Genomic DNA, 12,405 nt, shown 5'->3' with positions numbered 1-12,405 from the left:
TTGGAAAATTGAATTCTAACATTTTACACGAAAAGAGAATAGAGGTGGCCCGTGATATTATACTAGCAGTGAATCAAACTCAATGAACTTAAGAATACTATTTGAAGAAGAGTTAGCTAATGCAATTCTTTTACTTCGGAAGAAATTTTATTCCTGCGACCAGTGCAACATCAACGCCGACCCAATGGTTTTAACCTACAACAAATGCAAAATACCAAGAAAAAGAACTGTTTTCACAGCCAAACTATTTCAAATTTACATACCCCTTGTCAAGAGTTGGTTGACAATAAAAAGAAATATTAGGTCAATATTTTGCAACATAAAATGAGAAGAAAGAATGATTTCTATACATATGAGCCCAAATCAAAATGAAGCTGATATTCTGTACACCTCTGTTACTCATTTACCCAGGTGAGTTAATATCCTATTGATCAGTAATTCCTTTTTCCCAGCAACGGGAAGGCCATGGGCTACTAGATACAACTTCAGTTCTACCACAGTTAAATCCTTCAACTGAAACACACAAAAAAAATAGTGTATAATTAGTAGTGCTTAAGTCGTCCATGGTGAATATTAGATATAGATTACCTTAAGATTTTGTAAGTTTTCTAAAGATATTAATGATTATTATTATGTTAGACAAACAAAGAAACAAGTAAAAGATGCAAACTTCTAGTCTTCTACAAATTCGAAGACCTTATAACTAACTCAGCTGAAGTACGAAGCAAATCATAAGAGCATCTCCAACAGTTTATTAGTTCATTACCTAAATTTAACATAAAATATTGGATCCTACAAATTTAAGACATCAATATCTATTCTCATCTCCAACAACATTCTCTATATCCATTCCTTATATAATATTTTATCATTAAAAAAATATTTATTACAAAAAGTGAAGAAGGAGAAAGTACTTCATTCAAATATATATTATAAAGTAAAGGTTAGAAGATGAGAGAGGTTAGCTAAAGATAAGGAATTAGAACAATATCTTGGTGGATCTTAGTGATTTACGGAATCACTAGGATACTGTTGGAGTAGCTTTTTTCCTCTTATTCCTTATATTGTAATTTAAGACTTCAAATAGCTAATCTCTTGGGAGTTGCTCTAAGAGTAAAGACTAACCTTTCCATTGTCTGCCAGGTCGGACCAATCATAGTTAGTAGACTCCTTAATAGCATCTTCAGATTTCCTTTTCTTGGCAAGTGTATTTCCTTTCCCACCAACACCCAAGTCACTCTCCTCCTCGTAGTTCTCTCCATAAATAGAAAGCTTAAATTCTTCCAATGCTTTGACAACTCCGGGCCTGTCATCCGAGTACAGATATTTGCACAAGTCAGAGAATGTTGAAAAAGCAATGGAACAAAACAAAGATCTTAAAGCTCAACGGATACACAGCAAATGAACATTGTCTCCGCAACACAGTACCTAGCCATGCCTTCCACATCCGGAACAGTTTCATCTGCTATTTCAGGCACCTCATCTTCATCAAGTGCCATAGCTTGGACCATTGCGTAGTGTCTCTGCAAGGCTATAATAGATATTTGGTCTGTGAGATTAAACAGAAGCTATTCCTCGTTAAGCAGTACCTCAATTTGTTTATACACAATCTTACAAAGTGGCAGTAAAATATTACTTTTAAACTAGTTTTACTATGTGGTTTTAAGGATTCATATCTTCAAGACTTTTAATCCTTGAACAAGTTTTGGTACAGCTTCTACAAAAATGTTACCAGGATTGGAGAACTGGCATACTGAGAACTCTTTCAAGTCTACGCGTCTCATCAAAGCAGTGGCTCTTTTAACATGATCATCAGTTGCTCGAGGGGCCGTGCTACTTGTATATGTATGAATCTAGAACATTACAAAAGTAAATATAAATAAATCCATGTTTGTACTTGTAATAACCTTCAAAAAGACCATATACTATCCCACCTCGTCAGTTTGTCGTATGTCATCAGAATAAGGGAGATATATCATGTGCATTCCTGGAGGCTCAACCTGACCACCAGCATTAAGTATCTCATCCTGCATTCACATGAAATTCACTCAGGGATCTAGAATATAGAACCTAAAGATTCCTAACAGCAGGTGAATGATCAATTTATATTGCCTTCTAGGTAGATTGTTGTATATTCCTTGCAGTATTAGAACCAGAACCGTGTTCTTAAAATTTTATTTTACTAATTTAGAACATTCGAGTTCACATTTGACAACTTACAGAGTATTAGGTCCTGCAATACGTGCTTGAGACTTATAATCAACTCTGAAGGAAAACGTAGGAAAGAATATTTACTAATAGATCAAGAAAAACAAGGGTGCTCATCTGGACATATCCAGTTTCTTTTACCATAAGTGTTGTTCAAGATGGTAAAGGCCTAATGACTTTATCGAGCTTATCTCTTTACTAGCAAGAATCAAATTGGGCCCAGTCTTAGCTCCTTAGGCCCTGATAAACATATAAAAAAATTTACTGTAATACTACATGATGGAGAATCTTTTATTAAGACTAAGATTTTCCCTATTTATAACAACAATTATTAGAGCTCTAGAAATACTATTTTTTAAATATCATTTGACTTGTGCTTTTACAAAACTAGAGTAGAACCCATGCGATGTACGGATTTTCTTTATATATAATTTGTTAATTTAACTTGTATCGAAATTTTTAAGACATGAAATTTGTTGGTTTAAAATTTTATATGATATTAATTCATAATAATTATATATATGTACACGTACATGTCCGTGATTTTAGAAAAGGAGGTATTTAGCTAGAAAATATAAAAAAGACGATGTGATTTAGCTGAAAAAAGTAATTGGTGAGATATTAGTGATAATAATATTATGATTTTATTTTATTAAAATAGAGTGCTCGTGTTATTATTGAGAATTATTATTGAGAAAGGAGGGGTGTTTGTGAGAAAAAATAGAAAAATTAATGTGTTTTAGCTGAAAAAAGGTAATCAATTAGTTATGAGTAATTATAATAATATTATTTTATTTTATTCAATAGAATTGTCCATGATATTTTTGGAAAATGAAGTGTTTTAGTTAGGAAAAATAGAAAAGGTGACGTGTTCTAGATGAAAAGGTAAAATTGGTTAGTTGTTAGTAATTATAATATTATAAAATATAATGACCTAAAACCAAAAATTTCAATGTTTCAGCTTTAATATAATAGTATAGAGGGGATTGTTAACAGTTGCGTAGGAAATGATTAAATTAGTGTTAGACATATTATATTACTCTTAGATATAAGCATATATGCAGTGTTCTAAAATTCGAAAATCAGTATTGTTCGGTGGAGGTACCTTTCAGCGATTAATCGAATTGATTAATCGGAGCATTAATCAGAATCAATTTAATTAATTAATTAATAATATATAAATTTCTATTTAAATTTCATTAAGTTTTCATAAGATTACAAAAATAATACCACATATCACTAGTTCATATTTGATATTTTAGTGGTGTATACATATTTTTTATAGTTGATTTATGCATAATAATAAATAATCACTACTTAGTAGTTAGAAAATTAGTACCTACTATATATAAATAAATAAAAATTCATTATCCGCTAAAATTAGTTAATAGCAAATCAGTTATATGAAATAAATTAATCGAGTATATTTTCTGGAGAAATAAAAGTAATTTAATTAAAAAAATTATTCAATTATTAGATATTAGGATTTAGGAGCATGTGATAGTCAATATAATTCAATATATTATTAAATATTAACTTTTATTTTGAATTTCAAATTTTCTTTTCAAAATTTTTTTATTTATTAATTTTCACATTTTGACCGAACTTGCCAATTTTTGACCCGAACTGACCAATTTTTGACCGAATCCACCGACTTTTGATCGATTTTTTTTAAAAAGGCACTTTGACCAGATTTTTGTTTAATTGAGACGGGACCCGTCCGAACTCTGATTAATCGGCCGATCATATATGTATTATCCATTAGAGAAATTATATAAGAGAGATACAATAAATTAATTCTTAGAATTTTAGATATAGAATAATTAACATCTATTTCAATATTCAATGACATACTTCGCTCAAATATTTCACATGAACATTTGGACTGTGGTATATAATTCCATACAAGTCTCGTGTAACTTGAGGAAATTGACAAATCATCTTATTATTTTTCAACACAATCAAGTTATCCATGTTTTCATTTGCACATAACCTAGTCAATTTATAGCAGGATATGCTTCGGAAAATATATAGATCTTAGCATGTGTTACTCGGACAAGGCACTTCCGACCAATGTACCCGCCCGAATCAAACACGACACCAGACACGACACTTGATCCGATGCAACACATAATCCGTCCAGGATCCGCTTTACAAAAACAGATAACCCGAAAAAATAAAAAAACGGATAACACGAAAAAATAGATGGTCGTCGGAAGAAATTTGAGGTAACTCTTCTAGAGAGATGATTACAAACAAAATAGAGGCAAGAGCAGGAATGAAAGAGGAGGGTATGAAAACTAAAAAGAGAAGTTAGGTTTACAAGAGAAGTTAGGTTTTTATGAGGGAGAAGAGCACAATCATTGAGAAAACATATGTATTGAATGTTGAATGTACCTAGACGGTTAAATATCGACAACTTTGGTAGTCATTTATTAGCTAATTTTTGCAAACACTAGTCGCCAGATGTTTCATCCCAGCCTTTGAAATTTAATATGACATATTCAGGTAAAATACAGGTTAACACTACAAAAAAAAATTAAAATAGATGTCTACTTGAATAACAAATACACAATATTAGTTAAATATGATAAAATGAATGAAATTTATTTTTTACAAAAGATTAACATATTTTATTTAGTCTTATTACACTAGAATAATAAATTTGAAACAAGTGACATGATGGCGTCGTGCCCATGCCCAAAACTTTGACGGTGTCCCCGTGTTAGTAACTTTATAGAAGTGCAGAATCTGACACTCCAACATGTGTCATATCCGACACTTGGTACCTAAGTACCTAGATCTTAGCAGAGATGTAGTACAAACTTATAAATGGAAACTAGAAAAATTTTGATATGAGATTAAGGGGGTTTTATTAACTTACTTGTGCAATGAGGGCAACCAACTGGGGATGAGTGGAGCTTCCATAAAATGCAACTGCATAACTGGATGGTCAAATGCTAGCAGATATTAATGCCAAATACAACTGTATGTTAATGCTTTTAAATATTCCCTGGGTAGTCTTTTTAGGAACATGCAAAATATTAGAGTAATAGATAACATATATTTTGCACATATTTATTCTTATAATCTTTTTAATATACTTGGCATGTTTTATATATTTTTATTTGAGGGTATGCTCAAACATATGCATAAATTTTCTTTAACTCGTTTCTCTTTGGTATAGTAAAAAAAAAGATGGCCTGTTGTATATACTAGCAAATGAAGTTAGAAGTTCAAATACAAAAGATAATTTCAACTTCTAGAAAACACAAAGAAAGCATCTCATGCAGTACAAGTGCAACTAAATTTTGTAAAATGTGTAAAAACACTCAATTAAGTCAGTCTTTGCAGGATGGAGAGAAATATTACGTAAATCCAGAGAATACTTCACATGCTGTATGCAGACATGTTTAATACTAACCGCTTGAGTTTTAGCATAGATTTGTGAAGAGCAACAAACACACATGTGCTTCCAGCCATTTCCTGCACAAAATTTGTAGTTAAAAACCTGGAGTGAGCATCACAATGCTTGCATAGAATGATTCTAGTTTGAAGCAAGAAGCATGTAAGCAGATTTTTTACATCCTACATTAGATGAAGTCTGTAGCACTTGTCACTTATTTATCTACTTTACACCTTACACATGCAAAATAAGGGTCAATATCAAATTAGAAATTTGCAATGTTAGAATTTAGAACCAATATCAGGCTTATGATCAGCAGATCATTTTGTTTGTTTAGTCACCAGCTTATTTTTTATCGTTCTATAGCAGAACACAATGCGTTTCATTAAGCTACAGCATGCAGGGCTTTTTTTTGTAAATTGCATATTGAAAATATCATTTATGCTTCTTCATAGCATAGCATAATCTTTTTCTCGAAAGTTTATTATGCAAAGAATATTTTTAAATTGTAAAATACAACATTACATTCTGTAAAAGAACATAAATTACTTCTAAAAATAAGTCGGTTCCAAGTTCAAGACCCTACACATATGTTTAAGTATGTGTAATATTAATATATTTAATTACCGTATGCCCAGTTCATCTATCTCAAGTCAAGTCTATTCTCCAGACAAATCGAATAAATAGGTTTTTCAAATGTTTTTAGCAGCTAAATCCAGTCCTTGAACTGGGGTTTCTTTTTGAAATTCAAAACTTCTAACTTGAAATACGGATCTTACGAATCCACTGCTATCTTTGGTTGAAGTTCAATTGGAATTCGATTTAATATTTAGCTATTAGCTTAACATTTTAAGTTAATCCTTGGTTCAGCTCAATTTACTTCTAGCTCTGCCTAATCCCCCATTTTTAACTAAAATAGGAGAATATGTAGATGGAGCATTATCTCTAAAGCTGCATGTGAACCAGACAGACCTGAATTAGGAATTTATGTCACAATTTTTTGAATCATTCATGTCCAGGCCTATTTTACATAGAACACACTTATTAAAATGCACCGCGGGATACTAGAACCTGCAGACTAAGGTAGCATATGCATTCTTACCTATTCTCAAGAACCCAAGCCTATAATTTATTTCTGTTTCGGTTATTGGGCTTATAGTTTGTAAAAGTGATACTATAGCAGCTCTTTCTTAGCAAGAATGATAAAAAAAGGTGTAACTGCAGCTGAGCCAAGCTTGTCATGAGCAAGCAATTCTTTTCCGTGAACCCGTGCCTCTTTTCCACGAGCCAAGATGAAGCTAAACAAAAACAATGAGCTTCCTCACAAGTTCAACTGACTCTAGCCTGTTAAATTCTTTTAATATCCAAATATTTACCCCTAGGTCCAGTAAATTAAATTACACATTCAATCTTAAACTGACCCAGATTAAGGAACAAATAGAAAATTTTCTCCGAAGTTTGTGCAGTTCTAGTTTTTAAATTTACATAAGTAGGTGCAGAAGGTACATGAAAAAAATTAAACACTATGAAAGTACAAGTACTAAAAAAAACTTAAACATGCCAAAAAGCTTGTTCGAACTCAGTTTCTATGAGAGCTCAAGATGAGAAAGGGTTGCATAAATTAATCAAAAACCGTAAATAAAGATGTGTTAGCACATCAAAGAGTGGATATAAGTAGCCTTGCAACAAATGCACCAATAATGGACAATGAATTGGGATTTATAAAAGTAAACAAGCAGATAGCAAGTAAGAAGTAGTAAAGACCTCGTCACTCGGAAAAAGAAATGTAGATGGCCTCAGATTGTGATGATCCTTTAAGCAGCTCAAAGGTTTGAAACCCAGAAGACGAAGATGGCCAGTAGAGACCCGCTTGATTTCTGAAAGCTCGTATGGAGAAAATTTAATTTCCTCACTGATATGTAAATAGGGAATTCAAGTTAGCCCTGAAATTTAATATAGTATTCCAATCATATTAGAACTCAAATTATTGGAAATAAGAAAGATGTCCCGTGATCAACGAGGCATTTCATAATCAATAGTTTACACATCATTTTTCCTATTTATATTGAGGCACAGGTCAAAATAAAATGATTAAAAAGGGGAGTAATAAATCAAAAGTAGAACAATAGAAGAACTTAAAATTCCCGCAACTATACACTAGGATCAGACTGTCATCAGATGTGTATAAATTATTTTAATTAAATCTCTGAACACAACAAATTTGGAAAACGATAAAAATTAGAACATTACATATGCTTCAGGAGATATTAACCACTTCAATTCACATGCAAATAACTGATTTCATCTGGTAAAAGGTAAATTTTAAGAACCCCAGAGAAATTGCATAAAAAACACACAAATAATAGAAAACCAATAAACATAATACAGAAAGTGAAATATGGTTTAACAAGTTTACAGAATATTCTTATATCATCAAACATAATTTCAGCCATAATGGCATCTATTGTCTTGTGTACTAACATATTTACGTGTATAATTTATCAACAGAATAATCTTTATTTGAAGTAAACACAAGCACCCTAACTCTAAAACTCTATTATAAGCAGTATTGATTTTTAATCAGGATCCTCAGTAGTAAATACATTCAAGATGTTACAATAAATGAATGAGATACAGACAATTAATTGTAGAACCTTCAAACAAGACAATAGTGTCAAGATATAGATCACTGGTAAATGAATACCATGTATCAATTCCGAAGAGGACATCCAATTCTAAAATAAATACACTTTGTTAAACATCTAATAATGAAGTCAAAAAAGATGAAAAACTCTACTGGCATGGGAATGACTAACAAAGTTGATACAAATCAACATGATCACTCACTTCTTGTAAGATTGACTACGCTTTGGAGGCTCTTGCAGTAACGTTCCAGTATCAGTACAAACAAATGACCTTTCAGTCTGCAATATAGCACAAAAACATGTTCAGTAGACTCTACATTTGTCATGAGAATCACTAGATCACCGTGATAACTATTAGTTCTCCTAGTGATAACATTAAAAATGTGATGAAGTCTGAAACGCTGAGGCCAGTGCCCACAAACACATGTCATTCCGGTAAGTTCTATGTTGATATATAAGTAGCTTTATGTACTACCTACTAATCCATTTTAATTATAATTATTTGGATAATCACATGCATAATATGTGACCCATTTTGAGCTGCTTATAAAGTTTAACTTGTTTGAAACTTGCTACTCCAAAGCAATTATTTATCAAAGCTTTTAAAGTCATGGACAATAGACCATCAAACTAAAGTGTGAGAACTGACCACAGGTGTTTACACTATTTATACATGCCAGTGAAAATCATTTAAGTTAAAACTACCTTAACTGACTATAAGCTCTCATTTGGCAGGTTATGGTGGTAACTATAAAAAAAATCAAAAGTGAAACCCCAATATAATATAACATAAGATACGACCAACCTATGTTAGATATGATCATCCTATTATGACTAACGTCGTTTTGACATGTGAAGGAGTAAACCAAAAAATTGTGTTGTTTTATTACCTTTATGGGAAGATTAGTAACGGAATCAAGCCAAGTAATTTGCCCTGTGAATACATATAAATATTAGCTCCAAGCTTTACTTTGAAATGCAAGATTCTGGCATGACAATTATAATGATGAGTAGACCATCAGTAAAGAGTAGTAAATGCAATAAGCACCTGGAACAGTAGGACGGATTAAAGCATATGTATTGAGTTCAATGGATAAAGCATTGGCAATCGTAAAGGTGATCCTTCGGACTTTACGTTTCTTAAATATGCGCTTCCTCAGTTGATTTTTCAAATCATCAAACCTGGAAGTTAAAATGGAGTTATTTCTCTAAATGCATAGCAACTAAAACCTTTTCAACAAAAACTAGTACACTGAACCTTTTACAAACGAAAATATAATTAACATCAACTCAGATAGTTAAAGTTAACAGAACCTTTTAGGCAAATGAATTATATTCTCTCCTTATACAACTAACATAGAGAACCAAGAGAACCATATGATAACAATAACATTTTCCACTTAATATCTATTGTACATTTTCCTAATTAGAGAATAACTTACTGAAACACTGGACATTAAGAACTGGTATAGGTCAATTATAAAGAAAGTGAATATTCTGTTCACGATAAATTTATCCAATATTGGCAATAACTACAGTTAGTTGGTTCGAATTTTTCTTACCTGGAATGGTACATATACAAAATATTCAACAATTCTTTCAAATATTAATTTAATTTGGCAAACATACATCAGATCGTACATTTCAAACTTCAGGTATTAATATACAAGTAATCAACTCCTAGTTGCCATACAGGTTGGTTTAGTGATAGAAAGCTTAGTTGTACAATTTCAACTACTAAGAGTAGTTGATATTAAGTATTCATAGATACACTTTTATTTAGATTAAAAGGACATTGGTAAAGTTTCAGTTTTAAATGCTAAATTCACATATGATTTAGTTATTCCATTTCTTCTTATCCACGGCAGACTCATGGCAGTCAGACGGATGCAAGCCCTGCACAGTCCTTTACGCGATAGGAAAACCTACCAAGCTTGCGAAAGTTTGTTTTCAAAATTTTTCAAGCGGATAGTGAATGATATAGCATACTAAATTAATTTTAAAACGGCCTTAATGGTATTTGGGTTCATAAGAATTACAATCAGGGACAATTCAACTCTTTTTTTCACTTTATCAAGCTAAATCCTTTTAAATAGTACCCTAGATTATTTCTCATCACTTTTTCGTTTGCGGGTGACTATTCAATGAACACCTCTGCCTAGGTGCATTATCGGTCAAGGAATGAGCTAAAGTGATAACATATCTATGATACTACTTTAGGATTAAATATATCATAAAACTGAAGTAACTAGTCCAATAATCCAAGGAATACCAATCCCCGTAAAGAAAGTGTGGGAGAAATAAGCTGGGCCCACTTATACCTCGTCACTGCCGAGGGCATAAACTGATTTAGATCATCATCCTCAAGCCCAAGTAATTCCTGTTTAAGGGAGATTCACAAACTTGTAAAAAAAAGATGTTATATACAAGTTCCCAGGTAGAGAATACAAAAGGCACACAATTGAGGAGTTCCCAACTTACAGCATAAAAGTGAGATGCATTGAACTCTTCATTTGGCCTACTTAAGGGGAGAAGTTCAATTGAGATGCCAAGTTCTTGAGCATCCTGAAAAGTATTCAACAAATGTTTAGTCCTCATTATAGGTGCCTTCAATGGAGAGCATGAAAAACAGTGGTTACTTTGGCTCGCTGCAATGTAGTTCTCATCATATCTTTCTTTGTTATCCCATTGATACTTCCGAATGGATCATCTTCATTTGTAAACAAGAGGATTCGTTTATCAGCTGTTTTCGCAGACCTGATAAATTATTCCAATAAACATTTTTAGTGTATAAAGCAAATACTTAACAATCGAATTGCGCTCACACAAAATGCATACTGATTGAGGTACATGGAGAGAATTTAATAAAAAAAAAGAAAAAGAAGAGGCAATTCACCCTTTACGTAGAAGTGCCTGAGCAACCCAAAGCGCATTGTAAAGAGAATTATTCCTAGAGCCGGATAAGATACCGTACTGACTCCCAATTTGTTTGTTAAAAGATTCTGCATGTACAAAAGTGTGGAATTAGGTCAAATTTGAATGTGACAAGTGTAAATGATGAAGAAGGAACAATGAGATCCAGTCCAGAGGAGAATAATTGATAAATGTTGTGAAGTTGCATAAAAGACAATAGTAGTTTAATGGCTTAGGAGTTGGAAAACAAAAGGTAAAATGCAAAAAATGAGCCAAGTAATAACCAAGATGACCTTGTACAGAATCAAATTCTTTGATAAGCCTTGCAGTTGGGCGGTCTAAGTAGTCACGATCAGCGACATTAAATACATAAACACCGTTGAGCTGTTGGATATTCTTCATCTCTCTCTGCAAAGTAATAAGAAAAAGAATAAGTTGTAGGGTGTTGAGTTGAGTTGAGTTGAGTTGAGTTGAGTTGAGTTGTTAGAGGGAAATCAACATACAGTATTGAAGAAGCAAATGGCAAGTTGATCATAGGAGGTGTTAATAATTTGGGTCCTTAAAGAGTGGGCAATACAAGTGAGAGCAACATGAAAATGGGATTCCCCTTGACAAGTAGTAGTGTTGAACATTTTGGGGGAAGCATCCACCAAGTACACAACTTCTTCTTTACTTGCTTCTTGTTTTTCGCCTTGATTTTCAACCTCATCTTCATCTTCTGCAAACACCTCATCTGCCTCCAATTCCATCATCATTCTTTCCGCCTCCTTTGATCTTTTTATCTTTTTTTTTACCTCTTCACTTTCACTTGGTTTCCTCTCCCCTCTCCCCTCGCAATTTATATTTTGTATATTCCCAGCCTGGCTTCTTTCACACGCTCCCCCAATTATTATTATTATTATTATTATTATTATTATTATTCCACATTCACTTTTCTATTCATTTTTTCATTTTTATTATTTTCATTTATTTATATCTTCTTACATTAAAATTATACTTTTTCAAATTTCCTACGGTAAAATTATATCTGTAAATCTTTATATACATTCATATTTTATTCTGTTAATTACTATTGTAATAGATCGAATGAAATTTCCTATTTTTTTTATTTTTAAAATTTTTAAAACGTAATTTTTTTACTCTAACTCTATTATATCAATAATAAGTTTACATATTTATATCACTCTAGATTTTAGTCATGTGATAAGATATAAAAAATTCAAATTTATCTTA

At 32.0% G+C, this 12,405-nt stretch overlaps 1 protein-coding gene across 1 annotated transcript; it reads right to left on the bottom strand.

Moving 5' to 3' along the window:
* Positions 1-212: 212 nt before the first annotated feature.
* LOC141684535 (ATP-dependent DNA helicase 2 subunit KU70) lies at positions 213-12,005 on the bottom strand. The gene is made up of 17 exons (XM_074489557.1): positions 11,676-12,005; positions 11,466-11,580; positions 11,156-11,261; positions 10,899-11,016; positions 10,741-10,824; positions 10,581-10,639; positions 9,308-9,441; positions 9,150-9,193; positions 8,462-8,538; positions 7,379-7,526; positions 5,633-5,694; positions 5,093-5,153; positions 1,935-2,027; positions 1,733-1,853; positions 1,429-1,531; positions 1,126-1,306; positions 213-513 (listed from the first exon to the last, which is right to left on the bottom strand). The coding sequence occupies exons 1-17, from the start codon at positions 11,925-11,927 to the stop codon at positions 400-402; spliced, it is 1,872 nt and encodes a 623-aa protein (XP_074345658.1). The 5' UTR covers positions 11,928-12,005; the 3' UTR covers positions 213-399.
* Between the last annotated feature and the right edge of the window lie 400 nt (positions 12,006-12,405).

Source organism: Apium graveolens, chromosome 9 (genome assembly GCF_009905375.1).
Source record: "Apium graveolens cultivar Ventura chromosome 9, ASM990537v1, whole genome shotgun sequence".
Classification (NCBI taxonomy): domain Eukaryota; kingdom Viridiplantae; phylum Streptophyta; class Magnoliopsida; order Apiales; family Apiaceae; genus Apium; species Apium graveolens.
Note: the sequence above shows the minus strand (reverse complement) of the source record. Positions and strands in the feature narration are given on the sequence as shown.